Source organism: Felis catus, chromosome D1 (genome assembly GCF_018350175.1).
Source record: "Felis catus isolate Fca126 chromosome D1, F.catus_Fca126_mat1.0, whole genome shotgun sequence".
NCBI lineage: Eukaryota > Metazoa > Chordata > Mammalia > Carnivora > Felidae > Felis > Felis catus.
The window spans coordinates 20,650,817-20,665,762 of record NC_058377.1 but is presented as its reverse complement, the minus strand read 5'-3'; the positions used below and the strand labels follow the sequence as shown (position 1 = coordinate 20,665,762).

Below are 14,946 nucleotides of genomic sequence, written 5' to 3'. Positions count from 1 at the left end.
GTTTCCCACCAGGTGGCAAGGGGCTAACTCCCTTACCGGTCTAGGTTAAGGAAATAGAGCAAAGCTGTCTCTCAATGTCCACCTTCCTGGAAATGCCAAGGCACAAAAGGGAAAAGTTACATAAGAAGTTGTTGTTGGGATTCAGTCTACCATATGCTCCTATAATAATAGTACTGGTTAATAATGGAATACAAATTATCTCAGTATGGTACCAGGCACTATACTAAGAAACACACACACACACACACACACACACACAGTTTTATATTATCTCTAAACAACTGAGGCTTGGAATAATGGCTGGGGACCAAGGTCACACAGCTGATAAACAGTGATGCTAAAATCTCTACTCAGGTATGATTCCAAAACTCATCCATTCAACTTTATCAGGCTGCCTCCCTCCCCAGGAAAGGGTGTCCTAGATGTCGGGTGGATGGCTGTGCATATATGTATCAGCATGCCTACACACACACGTCTTTGGACCTTGCCCTCATCACATCTGGGAGAACCGAAAACATTTGGGACAATGAGTGCTTATGAGTCCAGCAATAAACACACACACCATTTATTATTTGTAGTTCAATACTTTTTCTTTTAATTCATACTGTACTTCCATGGCTCTAGCTACTTTACATTAAGATTTGGCTGGGAAGCCGTGTATGGTTTCTAGGTAATAGCAGTTAAGTTTTCAGACCTTGCGCACAGCGCCAGGCAAAGTACAGTTATAGATCCAAATACAGATGGCCAGACAACTCGACTGCAATCAACCTGTGTTCTTTCCCATATATGGCCCAGTGCAGGTGTTGGGGGCTGCTCCCTCTGCCTCACCCCACTCCACCCCTTGTCAGGATTATCCAGGGGCCATTATGGCCTCTGACCCATCCTCCCCACCTTGAAGTCTAGGCTGAGTGGGGGGAAAAGCACCATGGGTTTGGGAAGATGATCTGGTCCATGCAGAGAGTGGTCTGGCCCTAGAGTGCAGGATAGGGAAATGTGGGGAGCCACACACTACCGTTGGCAAATATGGTTGCTTTTGTTACGCGATCTCAGCACGTGGCATCCAAGCCCAGGGCCAACTCCCCAGACAGCCAGCTGTCTTGCCTGGAGCAGAGGCCGCCATTTTGCTTCTGCAGCGTCTCACTGTGTCGAGGGAAGCAAGGGGGCCAAGGGGCAGAGATGACAATATTCTTTATGCTTTCACATGTCGGGTAGATCGTCTGGCATCAGCTCCTCTTGGCAGGCAAGGTGCTTCTCGCCAGCAGCCAAGGCTCCAATCCAGGCTCCCAGGCCTGCTGAGGACCTCAAGTCACAACAGAAAACAATGCCCAAGACCCCTGAGCTGTCGTACAGAACACCAAGACAGGGAGCTGGCTGGGCCCATTGCAGCCATGGCTGAAGCAGGAGTGAGGTAACAAGGCTGGGCAGAGAGGTGGGGAGGGAGCTCTCTACACCTTGTGCAAATCCCTACTCCACATCAGGGAAGCAGGGGCGTTAAAAAGACGGCCTTCCAGAAAATCGCTCCACTCGGACCCAAAACGCATCTTCTGGAAGAAAACATAGAGGTGGAGGGAGTGGGGATAGCCTGCTGGAGGCTGGGGGACGAGGGTCAAGGATGTCAAGTGGTGGATGGGATGATTGTCCCACAGCCTAGAGACAAAAGGTGGGGGAGGAGAGAGTCAGGAAGCCAGGTTCTCAAGTTTCCGACTGGAGTGGGGAGGTGGGGTCCGGGGGTGTGGGGAGGGAGACCACAGCCCTGCCACCTGGGGGCCCTACAGAGGAAGGGCTGGCTTTGGCTGCCCTGCAGAGCTAAAGCAACAGCACAGTATGGCACAGAAAGCATCCTTCTGGGACCACAAATAGTCTAGAAAGAGTCTTCCCCTAGTCCTTTCTGCAAGATTTCACCCTAGAAATGCTGTCCACAAATGATTTAGACATGGTTCAAGCATGGATCAGGGAGAGGGACACAGAGGGAAGCCATTTCTAGCAAAGCATTCCTCTTTGAGGTTTCTTGATCCCCCTCCCCCTTCCTAAAATCCCAGATTCTTAGGGTCAGTGCTCTAAAGCAACCCAAGGATTTTAGCCAAAGGTTCACAATTAATCTAAAACCCAACAAGGTTTGAATTGAGCCAAAAGAGAAGTGCTAGGGCCAGGAATGGCTTCTCTCCAGTGTTTCTTCTAGCAAGGAGGAGGAAGGATGGACAGATGAAAGGCTTTATCTGTCCTAGAGACGAAAGATGAGCTCAATCCAAGATGGTGCCATTCTTGCCATTGTCCTCCTCCCCACTTAGAGAAAGTCCCTTCCCAAACAAAGACTAAGCCAACAAAGGAAGAACCACCCTCCTAGGTTAATACTGGGAAATACGACAAACCTGATCTCCCCTTCCCTACCTCACTAGGCCTCCCTAGTCCTGCCAGCCCATAAAGAAGAAAGTTAACTACCCTGGATTTCTTGGGAACCCTGATGCTGTCCTACCACCCCTCTAAACACCAGGGAAGCTCTAGCCCAGACGCTTGTTCTCTTCTGGCAGAGCACCTTCCACGTTTGAGAAAGCCCTGCCTTGCCAGTCTCTGACCCAGCCTCCAAGACAATGCTCAGCTAGAACCTATCTTCGAGACAGTCTAGCCTACCCCCCTTCCTGTTACAAACGAGGATACTGATGTTCAGAAAGGGGAAGGGACTTGTCTAAGAGCAGAGCCAGGCCTCGGGCCCAGGTCTCCTGACTCTGCCCAGTGCCCTTACAGACAGCTTCAGGTTGCCGGTCTTGTTGCCCCTGTGCCAGGGAGGTGGACGGGGGACGGACGAGTTGTAGACACGAGTGGATTCTCCAAGGCCAATCTTAATCCCTTCAAGTACACTGCAGTTGGAAGTATAGACCCAGTAGTTGTTTGCCACCTGGTTAGAAACTTTGCAAAATCTTTGAGCGCAAGCTCTCAATTGTTATGACAGAAATCCTCACATAAAGACTCCTATGTGACCAGAATTCTTACATGAACAAAAACAAAGCACTGGCTGGAAGATGAATCCCTTTTCTTTGACAGGCTATTGAGTAAGGGGAAGGGGGGGGGGGGAGTTTTTGTTTGGGAGTCAACAGAGGTGCTGAGCTTTCTCCTGGCTTGAAGGTTTAAAACATTATTATATCAGAGAGGGCCCACCAGAGAGATCATGATTCCTAGGAAAGAGGCAGGTGGAGGGACGTTCCCTGTGTGTAGACCCTGTCTCCCAGGCTCACGCCCCCAGAAACCATGATGATTCCTTGGACATACTAAATGCGTCCCTCCCTGTTACCTACTCCTCCCTGGAATGGCTGAAGAGGTAAAGCAAAAGCTGAGCAACTCTGCATAGCCAGGCCCACTTGTATTACTTTACTGCTGGCAGAGAACCCTTTGTAAGTCACCCCAAAGGTCCCGCCATGGGACCTTCAACAATTGAATGGATTTAGATAAATAACGGTACATGGATTAAGTTAGAGAATTTACCATTTTTGCTTTCAAAAGTTTCTGAGACTAATTTTGGCTTCTGGCCACTGCACCAGGAAAATTTCTAGCAGTCTGCACTATTCCTCCTTTGGCCCAGGGCCCACGAGCCCTGACCCTCACCAGGGTGTCTCCCATTCAAAGCCCCAGACAAGAGTGAGTGGTGACCCAATGACCCGTGGGCCTATGCACCCTTCCCAAGGATTATGTTCAACTCCATCCCTCACATCTCCTTTTCTAGAGGAGGGATATCAATTCTAGCTGATTCTGTGGAGCCTTCTCAGCCTACTCCCCTGGGGCATGTATTCCTGCTCTTAGGGCAATAATAAGGCCATATTCTCAGACTAAAAAGTCAAAAACTTGTCTTTGATTATAAAAGTGGGATGCTCCGGCCATTCCAAGAGAAGAACACAACTTGCCCTTCTTTGGGGCCACATCAGTGAGAAGCCCTGCGTTTCTTCTGTCCCTCGCATCAAGAGGCCCACTAGAATAATGAGCAATCTAAAAGAACTTTCCTTGCCAAACTGGTACAATCCTTTCCTGACTGAGCACTGTGAGCTCTGCCTGGGGCTGGCAGGATCCCTCTGGTCATTATATGTTAGAATAGCAGTTAGTGAATAAAAAATGGTAATCGTGGCTACAAGGGCCCGACGAGGTCAGATAGAGGTCAGATAAGTGCACGAATCCTAGTGAACCAACTCCAAAATGGATCTGGATGACTCACTTTCTTCTCCCTAGTGCTCTCATACCTCCCTGGGGCCAGAGACCAGAGAAGGCTTTGCCCCCTTTACCAGAATTCTCCTAAGTCTTAGAAACAGGATTTGGAATGGCCTCCAAAGGGCAGAGACTCAATCAGGCCTTTTCCTTCACAAATGCACGCAAGTTTCCCAAATGTATTCCTTCCAAAAGCCTAGATCTCCTTCCTTGTGCAGAAGGTCTCCGGTGTCTCCCTTGACTAAAGTTGGCTCTTCTCTTAGAGTAAACGATGCTGGCAGCCAAGTGAGCACTCACCAAGTTGCTCACTACTTACACAGCGTTCCGTGTGAACCCATAATATGTACAATGTGAGGGCACTCACTCTCCCAAACCCCGGACGTCCCTAGGGCACCCTGGATCGTCCCGGAAATCAAATGGACAGCTCAAAACGAAGGAATTAGAGCCACAGGCCCTCCTTGCTTATAACCACTTAAAAAGGGGTTTAACAAGATCAAAAATGCTCCATCCTGGCTAATAAACAATGTGTGCTCTTAGGGCACAGAGAAAAAATAGGGCTTTAGGCACTAAAAAGTGACACTTCACCCAGATCCAGCCTGGGAGAAGACCAGAGAGAAGGGGGGTGGGAAGGTCAGAAATTCCCAGCCCTTACTGGGTCCACACCCTACACGGGTTAGGGGAAGGTGCAGGGGTGATGGAGGAGAACACCGTTAGGTACACAAGTCCCCAGGGGAGCCTTCAGCTACAAAGCCCAATCACGCAGGCACAGCCTTCCCAGCCCTCCAACCCCCAACAGGGCTGGGGGCGTGGCGTCCACAGAAAGGGGCGTGGCCTCAGGTGGCAGACTTTTGATTGGGCTCCCGCCCTGGATGCTTCCTGTTCACAAGAGAGCACCTGGGGAAGCTGGGGGGGGGGGGGGGGGGGGGGGATTCTCTTTTATTTTGGAGACAAATCAAAAGAGGATTGGGGAATGAAGCACCTTAAGCAATGCCCCCTTGAGACTTCGAGACCCCAGGGTCTTCACAGGCATAACTTTGGCTCAACAACATTTCCCTTCTCAGAGCCAAGGACGGCCAGTGAGGGAAAGGGTTGGGGGTGGGGGAAGGGATGGGGAGGAGGAGGATCAGGGGAGGTCGGTGCTGAGAGGTGGTCCCTGCCCTCCTCGGCCCCTCGGCCCGGCCAGCACAGGAGGCCGTCCGGCTCCTTCTCCCTGGTACATAGGCATTATCTCTTTTTAAAATCTGTATATAATATATATATATTTATATTCTGTATATATATATATTTATATATATATATTTATATGGTCTATGTACACGTATTGCACAGGCCTCTTGCAGCCACCCCTGCTCCTGCCTGGTCAGTGATAGCGGTTCCTCTTCTCTTCACTTCCTGATGTGTAGTCGCGGGACCTGATGCCGTTCTGAAGATTGATGAGAGAGTCCTTCATCTGGAAGACAGGGAATCCCATCCAGCTACGGGTTTGCACCCCCAGTGGGCTTCTTTGTCCGGCAGCACCCACCACGCCCACCTAGGGCAAGTCCCCTATCATGCCAGCAAGTTCAAGGGAGCCGGGCTCCTAAGACAAGGTAGGACATCGTCTCAGGCAGAAAGGGGACAGCCAGTCTAGCACTGGGAACCCCTAGGGTGAGGTTCACTGTGTCTCAGTGATTCGTAGTCCTTGTGTTGCTGAATGAAGAATTCTCTCAGGGTTAGGGCATGTGGGTGGCTCAGTCAGTTAAGCATCTGACTAGTTGGTTTCAGCTCAGGTCATGATCTCATGGTTTGTGGGTTCAAGCCCTTTCCGTACTGACAGTGTGGAGCCTGCTTGGGATTCTCTCCCTCTCTCTCTCTGCCCCTCCCCTGCTCGCTTTGTCGCTCTCTCTCAAAAAATAAATTAAAAAAAAGAATTCCCTCAAGGTGCCTGGGTGGCTCAGTGGGTTAAGCATCCGACTTTAGCTCAGGTCGTGATCTCACAGTTCGTGAGTTCGAGCCCCGCGGGCTCTTGTGCTGACAGCTTGGAGCCTGCAGCCTGCTTCAGATTCTGGGTCTCCTTCTCTCTCTATTCTTCATGCTCTGTCTTTCTCTCTCCTCTCTCAAAAATAAACATTAAAAAAAAAAAATCCCTCAAAGCATTCAATTGCTCTAAGGAACCACACTAGGCTGTCTTCTACTCATTGGATTTGGTTTCCCCATTGACCCTAACACTCGGTATTTCTACCTTTGTACGTTTTGCCACGTTGTTCCCCCCGCCTAGGACTCGTCTCTCTTGCCCATTCCGGTCTCACCCATTGTAAGACCCAGAACAAATCCAAACTTTCTCTGGCGCATAATCCTCTTTCTTATTCCTGGCCACCTGGAAAGCACTCACTAGGACTCTGCAGTGGACTCCTCTGTAATTGCTTTGTTTCATGTGTGTCTGGACAGCATATACACCCCGCATGTCAAGCAGAGAATGGGCAGCTGAGTAGGCTTCTAGTTGTACCCATATCATGGAATTAACCTTGACTGAATTTCTTCCTCTTAACCTCCTTTAAGAAACAGGCACACTAATATGGTTAGCTCAGTGGCAGAACCCAACTGGCTTGTCCTACCACGACACATTTCGATACGGTCCCTGAATAAGCCGCTCTGTGACAACACAGTGCAATTAACATTTCGTGGCACACGGTCATGGATTTTCAGATCCTCTGATCTCTGCCTAATCTACAGCTTTCTTCTCTCCGGTTCTTCTGTACCCCCTCTGCTCCTTGGGGAGAGGGGGTTTGTTATTAATTCTTTTAGAAGCTACTCTTAAAGGGAATGAAACAAAACACCTATCCTGTTTTCCTCACCCCCGTCTTTCCTTCTCCTGGGCATATCTTTAATTCTATCAACCCTTCTTGATAGGACAGGTCTTTTGAAACGCCTGCTATGCTGTTTACCCTTAAAAAAAAAAAAAAAAATCCATGGCTTTAAAGCTAAACATGATATCCTGAAACACCTTCAGCTGGATCCTGACAGCTGCATTGAAACTCTCTCTCCTTAATTTAGAGCCAAGACCACACCATGAAGGGGAAATAAGATTTACTATTAAGGAGTGTCTCCCATGGACCATCAAATCCCGACAGCAATTTCATGAAGTTACCATTATAATCATTTTATAAATGAAGAAACTGTAAGTCAGTAATATTATGTCCCTTGCTCAAGGTCTAGTTGGTGGCAAGGTCGGGATTCCACCTCAAGTCTGGCTGGTCACCAAACATAATGCCTTAGGAACAGAAATTTTAATGGGAACAAGACAAAGCCTTAGTCTCTTATCTTCTTAACTGTCTTTAGAGCAAAGGTAGCTTCTTGCTGTCTTGGCAACTGCATGGCAGTTTTGTGTAAGATGTTAACTTCTTCTGGGGGAAGTCAGACGCTCCCACCCTTGATAAAACTAAACTTATTATTGGTTTTGCCCCAGGATTTTCTGAAACAGATGCATCTAGTTTTTGGAAGGAATACAGGCACCTGTACTAGAAGATGTTATGGAAAGATGACTTAGTTCAACAACCATTTTCCCAGACTAGCAGCACAGCCTCAGGGGAAGAATGATGTACTAGGGGTTGTGTGTTGGCTATGTGGTGCTCAGGGCAGGGGAGGGGGGATGGCATACATCAAAAGGAACTAGAAAATTAGGCCCTCTGGGAAGACAAATCGTTGTGAAATGGAGGTTCTCTCTTTAAATGCCTGTCAGATGGCTGTGAGTTGCCAAAAAAGAAAAAAGATTGGTCCTTCCGTGCGACCTACAACTTTCCTGCAAATTTCATTGTTATTATTTGGGGGAGTGCACCTGTGTTTCTAACAGCCCATCCCAGGATCGCTTTAAAATCAGAACATCGGATGGCCCAGGGTAAGAATGAAATGGGAGAGTGAGGTCCGGTGGGTGGGGATGGGGATGGTGATCCTTCCCAGAGCGCAGGGAAGGAGCTCCATCTCTGGAAGACGAGGGCAAGGAGAGAAGGTGGGGACATCTCACCTGGTCAAGAAGCATCACTGAGGATTTGATGATCTCCCTCCATTTTTGGAGCTCAGTATCGTGGTACTTTTGTTGGGACTCCAAGAGCTGGGCCCATTCTGTCTGAGACTGGGGTAACCTGTGGGGTAGAAGAAGGGGTACCCTGGCAGCTGGAGTTATGCTCAGTGGACTCTCCTGTGCTCCCAGACCCCTAGAGGACAGAGAGTCACATCAGACTGCTTTGTCCTCCACTCAATGCCCCCCGGTTCCCCTGTGCCCCCGATCTGAAGCAGACTAAAGCTACGCGGACAGTTTTCATAGCTTGCCAATGGATGCATCCCCAAGGGTTACCCACTGGCCAAGGGCAGCAGGGCAGTCCCAAGGAGACTGGGCGGCAGGAGCTGGGGCGCGGTACCGGGTGGGGTGAACGTGGTGGCAAAGGGAAGAGGCGAGGATTACCTTTCTTGGAGCCTCAGACCCTGCCAGGCAGTGAGGGTCTGGGTGGTGTATTCCAACATCCAGAGTTTATAGAAGAGCATCATGTTAAGGATGACCAGCAGCACCAGACTAGGGAAGAGACGAGGGGGGAGGGGGAAGCAACGGCCATGAGACGTCATCGAGAATGCATGCTCCCTCTAAAAGCCAGGGATGTCCCCCACCCCAGAGGCAGCTGCTGTCCTTAACCACTGGTCACCTGAAGCATTGCAGTGAGTGAGGTGGAAGGATGCAGCAAGGGAGAGGAAGGGGGGTGGAGAGAGAGAGAGAGAGAGAGAGAGAGAGAGAGACTCTCATCTGGAGGGGCTGGGACACAGCAGGAGAGCCATGGGGAGGTATGTGGGTGAAGGCATTGGGAAAGAGAGACACGCAAGAGCCACCCAGAGTCTGGGTGCCTGGGGGAAGAGGTAAGATGGAGAGGAAAAGAGATGAAGGGTAAAGGAAGTGATCAGAGAGCCAGTACCTGAAACAGATCCTAATGGGAGCAAGGAGGAAAAACGGGGAGGAGGCAGAGGTTAGAACAGACCAGTGCAGGGGTGGGGTGGGGAGAGCTGCACTGTAACCAAGCCAGAGAGCAACTGAGAGGCTGGGGGAAGGAAACACCGGAAGCAAGCATCCATGGATGAGGAGACCCAGCAAGCAAGGAGCCAGAGAGAGCAGCTGCAAACAGATCTTCGGTGACAAATCGAGGCAAGTCCTCCCACCCACCCAACTTGAGGCACAACAGAAGGTCAAACTGTGGAGCATCTGCCTGATCCACGTCACAGGTGTTAGCGGGATGCCTTAAAAAGGGCAGTCTCCTCCTGGTACCTGCCCAGTCCCAGCTGGGGTCACGAGGCTCCCCGGTCTGGGCCGGAACTGGTCAGAGACAGGGAGGTGGTAAGGAGGATCCGGGGGGACAGAGAGCCACCGAGAGAATGGGGACATTCTCTTCTTCCCTCGGTGTCATTGGCTGCCATTAAGATCATCTTAGGACACAAGTCACGGAATAGAGAGATGAAGACCTGGGTAGCAAGGGGACCGAGAGACACACGGAACTGGGAACGATCCCAGCTTGCCGCTTCAAGGTTCTTAACTTCCAATGAAGTTCCCTAGCTTCTCCGAACCCCCTTCCTCAACAGGGACGGTGCCTACCGTGCTAGAGCTGTGACATGCATGGGTCGAAGTGGACATAAAGCATCCTGCACCCAGGAAGCCCTCGACGAAGGGCGGTTTTATCATTAGAGGAGGTACAGGCCCAGATCAGGATACACACAGGAAAAGGGAAGATGGCATCCCGGGAAGACAGAGTGAAAGATGGAAAAGGACCAACAAAGAAAATCTGACACTATGCCTTTGACCTTTTGAAGTGTGTGTGTGTGTGTGTGTGTGTGTGTGTGTGTGTACGTGCGTGTGTGAGAGAGACAGAGAGACAGAGAGAGAGAGAGATACTGTGCTATTCTCTGCATGGAAGGTAGTATTCCTGGAGCTGGCAGCTGCAAATGCCTGACCCTACCGGGCCGTGTTCTCAGGGCTCTGTGAGTTCTCCAGAAGAATCTCTAAATATTGCGTTGACTTTCAACCGATATCATCTTTAATTGTATCAGCACACGCCAGAGGAGATCGGAATGCCCACTTCTTCGGCATGTGCCGCACACAATCTCAGCTCCTGCATTTGGGTCTGTGTTTAGTATAATCCTGCCTGTGCTCAGTGAAGGTCCAGGGACACCCCTGCATGCTGAGGGAGGGTCCTGCAGTGGTCTACACGGAGAAAAGAGGAGGGAGAGCCGAGTTGCCTCGAGGCAGGCGGATGGCGGTGCGGGCCTGCCAGACGCAGGGCGGTCTGTGCTACACAGGTCCATTCCACATGCACATTGTCAGCAGATCCCTCGCCTGAGCCCCCTGGTGTTGAAAGGTGAGGTCTGATTATCCCAAACTAATAAAGCCCCAAAGTTAGTTAATGCCATGCTATACCACTGACTCAGGAGAGCAGGCCTACTTAAATAAGTACTTAATTAAGAGCAGGCCTACTTAAATAAGTCAACATGCAGAAAAAGCTCAGGGAACTTACCTGAGGTTAAAGTTTTCTATCTCCCAAACCCAACCAGGAGAGACTTTACAGAACAGTACGAATCACGTCAAATGGATGCTGCTAAATGTGAATTTTACTGGTCTTACAGCTGTCTTTGCGTTTGACTTTTTCTAGGATTTATTTATTTATTTTGAGAGAAAGAGAGAGAGAGAGAGAGAGAGAACATGAACAAGCAGGGAGGGACAGAGACAGATGGAGAGAGAATCCCAAGCAGGTTCCGCATTGTCAGTGCAGAGCCTGACATGGGGCTCGAACTCATAAACCATGAGACCATGTCCTGAGCCGAAACCAATGGACGGCTGCGTAACTGATCTGAGCCACCCGGACACATCCCTGCATCTGATTTTGTGAAAATAACTTGGCTTCTTAGGCCGCTCACAGAAGAATTTTCCATCTACTTTTGTTACATACTCAGTTAAGGTTAGCAGAGAGCCTGCCTCACGTTCCTCACAGGGGCCTTGTCTGCAGCCCTGCTCTTTCTCGCCCCCACCCACCCCGCTGTCCTCGGAGGATGGTCTCATCCGCACCCACGGTTTTCATGCTACTGCTGACTAAACCAGCATCCGTGACCCATGCTTCTCTGCCTCGCTCCAGGTCCGCATCAGCAAGTACCTGTCACCTCCGCCTGGATATAACCTTCAGCAGCTCAAGACACACGTGGAATGGAGCAGCTTCTCTGACAACCCTGTGCCCGTTCTGTTAATGACACAACCATCTACGGGTGCTCGCTGTGGTCATTCCTCTTCTTCGGCTACCCAACCGCGTGGCTAACGGGTCTTCCCCCTGCAGGACCTGTCAGCCCCAATCGCTCGCCTGCCGGACAGTCACGCTCGCCTACGTCACTGCCACTTACTCTGACCGGCCTGCCCACCTCCAGCCCTTCCTTCTCTAGGCTTCCGCGCATGGCTGTGACAGTGACTTTTTTAAATAATGCAAAAGTGGGGCATCTGGGTGGCTCAGTCGGTTAGCGTCTGACTCTCGATTTTAGCTCAGGTCATGATCTCACGGTTGTGGGACTGATCCCCACGTTGGGCTCTGCGCTGACAGTGCGGTGGCTGCTTGGGATTCTCTCTCCTGCTCTCTCTGCCCCTCCCCTGCTTGTTCTCTCTCTGTCTCTCTCTCTCTCAAATAAATAAATAAACATTTTGGAAAAAAAAAAAAAAGGCAAAACAAACCATGTCACTCCAGGGCCTCCTTCAGTGCTCCCTCATGGCTGGGCTGTGCCTCTGCTTCTGCCTCTCTGAAAACACTTTGGTGGGGGTTGAAGGAGGGAGGAGGGGGTGTCACAAAAGGAAGATCTGGAGGCAGGCTAGTGCCTGGTGCACGACTGGCAGGGCCTGCGTCTAGGCAGCCCCCATGCCCATCACCAGCTGTGCCCCCATAAGCTCACGGCACAGCCCAACCAACCCCCAGGAAAGGCGGGGGTAGAGGCACCAGGTGAACAGAGCGCGAGCGGTCAGCACTCGGCTGTCTCAGGCACCCCGTGCTCACAAGGATGCAGGGGCGTCCGGGGCGGGCTGCAGGCTTACTAAACTGCAGACAGCTGTGCTCTCCCCACCCTACACCCGCATTCTTTCCATGCCCTCTCTCCCTGACCAGCATCCTTCTGTGAATGGCACTGAGCCTACCGTTTTATAACATTATGGCACTATTATAAATTATTTACATGAATATAAGCATATGCCTTTCTGGACTGTAGTCATTGATTTTGTCTGGCTCTCCCGCCAAAGTGGGGGCCCAGGAGTGCATGGTCCTTGCACCTGGCACACAGCAGAGCCACAGAACATCCCTCCCAAATGAACGAATGGGCTCCGAAGATGTTGTGTAGCATCTCTACGTTAGCATTTTCCCAACGGTGCGGTAATTCTGAATTTGCTGCCTGTCCTATCCCCTTGAAACTGAGTTCCTAAGGGCATGGATGCAGAGAATCCCCTTCTCAATCCCGAAGGCCTAGCTTACAGCAAATGCTAAATAAAACAGAGAAAAAGAAGCAAAGAGGCAAGGAATGACGGACAGAGCGACTGATCTGAAGGAAGAAGCCTAGAGGACAAAGAAGAAGCAGGGCTGTGGTGTGGGGGTGCTCATACGCCTGAGGGGCCAGCAGGCAGGGAGGGCAGGTTGGGGAAGAGCCTGGAATCCCTTACACACAGCTGATAACCAGCAGCAGCTTGGACACACTCTGCAGGTGGAAGCCGTTAGGGGTGTCCTCGGGGACATGCCGTGTCTGCGTGGAACCTGTGGGGGAGAGTAAAGACGCTGTCACCATTGTGGCGCTCAAGTCCGCTGGCTGCTCTGACGGCGGTCACGCACAGAGCCTCAGGGGATGAAGGACAACCTTCCGTGGCGCTGTCATGATGACAGGATAGATACACCCGGCCTCCACAAAAGTACAAGGGAAACTCCTCGAGGGCAAGGTCTGGGGTGGGCCCAGCAACGCGGACATTAAAGTCACCAAACGCACGGGAAACTCAACAGCCTTATGTAACTGGGACACGCAGGGGCGGGACAAAGTGCCCACAGCTTAGCCATGGCTCAGGCAACAGCCCGCGGTGAGGACTAGAGACCGCTCTCCGCCCTCGCTTTATTTATAACCCGATACGAGATGCTGAGCAAGTCTCAATGCCTGAGACTCAGTTTATTCAAACGCCGTGCTGGTCAGAAATCCTACGTATAAAACACCTAAGGCGGGGTGCTCTGGTTGAGACTGAGGGGAGGGACGTGGAAGGCTGGCTCTTTCCTCCTCTCCTGTCCCCATCCTGAGGAACGCCCACGGCTGTGCGAAGCATAGCCTAAAAACTGCCGGATTAGCCGTCTCTAAGGCTTCTTATGGCTGCATGTCGCCATGGCTGAGAAGACATGAGGTTGTGCACGCTGGATGCAAGGGGGAGACAGGTCAAGGGAGTCCACTGTCCGGTAGGGCAGGTCCTCAGTGGGCCTGTGGGGGCCAGGGGAGGGGGGCTGCCTTGGGCTCTCTGACATTCAGGTTATGAGGTCATCTCTGGCGTCTGCACTGGGGCTTGTCCCTGGTGCATTTGCCCCAAGTTTGGAAGCTGCACATTTGAGTCTATCCACAGGGACACGGAGTTCAGGTCACGTCTATTCAGCAGACCCCACACGTGGGTTCAGCAGGGACTGAGGACATTAAAGGGCAAAGGGAAACAGGTAGAGGATCCGGAGGCTGAAATTTAAGGAGTCGTGTGCAAATCATACACAATCTATACCCGAGGATGCAAAATGAGCGTGTGCACGCATATGCCTCGGCCTGGGCACACGGCTCTGGGTCAAAGCCCTGAGCCACGCCCCCACTCCCACCTGGCACGCACCTGCCACGTGTTTGATCCTGTGGCCCACATCTTCATCAGTGGGTGTGGTGACGGGGCTCATCACCTCTTCCAGGTGAGGCACCCGCAGGTGAGCATGGGGGCGCTTCCTCCTCCGTACCGTTGGGGGCTTGCTGGCCTTCTCTTTGGGAGACTGTCTGTGCATCTCAGCCAGGTAGGTGCTCTCCGTTTTGGTCAGCTCGCTCTCTGTCACAGACGAAAGGCCATCTGCCTATACCTCCAGCTCGACACGCTGGCCTCCAGAAACAGGTGCCTGCTCCTAGCTGAGAGAGCCATCTTCCCATCCTGTACTCTGGGACACTGACTGTGAGGGCGGGGGTCCCTCGGGGATGGCCACGGGCCTCAGGAAGCTGGGATTCAGCCCCACCCCAACCCCTCTTCAGGGTTGCTCAACATTTTGTAGACCTAGGTCCCCAGGATCTGCACCCTCATGCGCACAACTTGGGGCATACCCCATTTCCTAATGGAAGCATTCACAGGCTTTTATTTCCTCTCCATAACTGAATTACCACCGGTGTGATCAGATGGGAAAGTCACAGATCCCGTAAAAGTTACACGTTCCCATACATGCCCAATTCTGTATCCATTTCTGGGCGGACTTAGGGACCCCATGATACTCCTTCCCCATCTCGGTCTGCCCCCCCTCCACTCTCCATGTCTCCTGGTCCCCTGGATGGTGGCGGCCGGATGCAGTTCAAGCAGCACCGATGGCTACAGCGCATGCTCACCCAGGTGGCGGAAGTAGTCCTCCAGCCCACTCCAGAAGTTCTTCTCGATGAAGGTCTTCACTAACCCCCAGGGCTGTTTTCGATAGCGCAGCTCTGTGGAGACCCTGAGGGAAAAGCCAGAAACGCGATCAGCCATTTCCTGGG

At 51.5% G+C, this 14,946-nt stretch overlaps 1 protein-coding gene across 18 annotated transcripts in view; it reads right to left on the bottom strand.

The window, feature by feature from the left end:
• Positions 1–541: 541 nt before the first annotated feature.
• GRAMD1B (GRAM domain containing 1B) overlaps positions 542–14,946 on the bottom strand; it is a 248,434-nt gene continuing 234,029 nt past the window's right edge. For 10 of the 18 annotated variants that reach the window (XM_045038453.1, XM_045038440.1, XM_045038443.1 and 7 more), the window contains 7 exons: positions 14,803–14,906; positions 14,057–14,260; positions 12,878–12,968; positions 9,126–9,137; positions 8,627–8,734; positions 8,189–8,378; positions 542–5,638 (listed from right to left, as the gene is read on the bottom strand). In XM_045038453.1, the coding sequence (XP_044894388.1) occupies positions 5,549–5,638; positions 8,189–8,378; positions 8,627–8,734; positions 9,126–9,137; positions 12,878–12,968; positions 14,057–14,260; positions 14,803–14,906 (799 nt within the window). In that variant the 3' untranslated portion in view covers positions 542–5,548. The remainder of the gene's footprint in view (positions 5,639–8,188; positions 8,379–8,626; positions 8,735–9,125; positions 9,138–12,877; positions 12,969–14,056; positions 14,261–14,802; positions 14,907–14,946) is intronic. The other 8 variants (XM_045038446.1, XM_045038448.1, XM_045038449.1 and 5 more) reach the window with 4 other exon arrangements.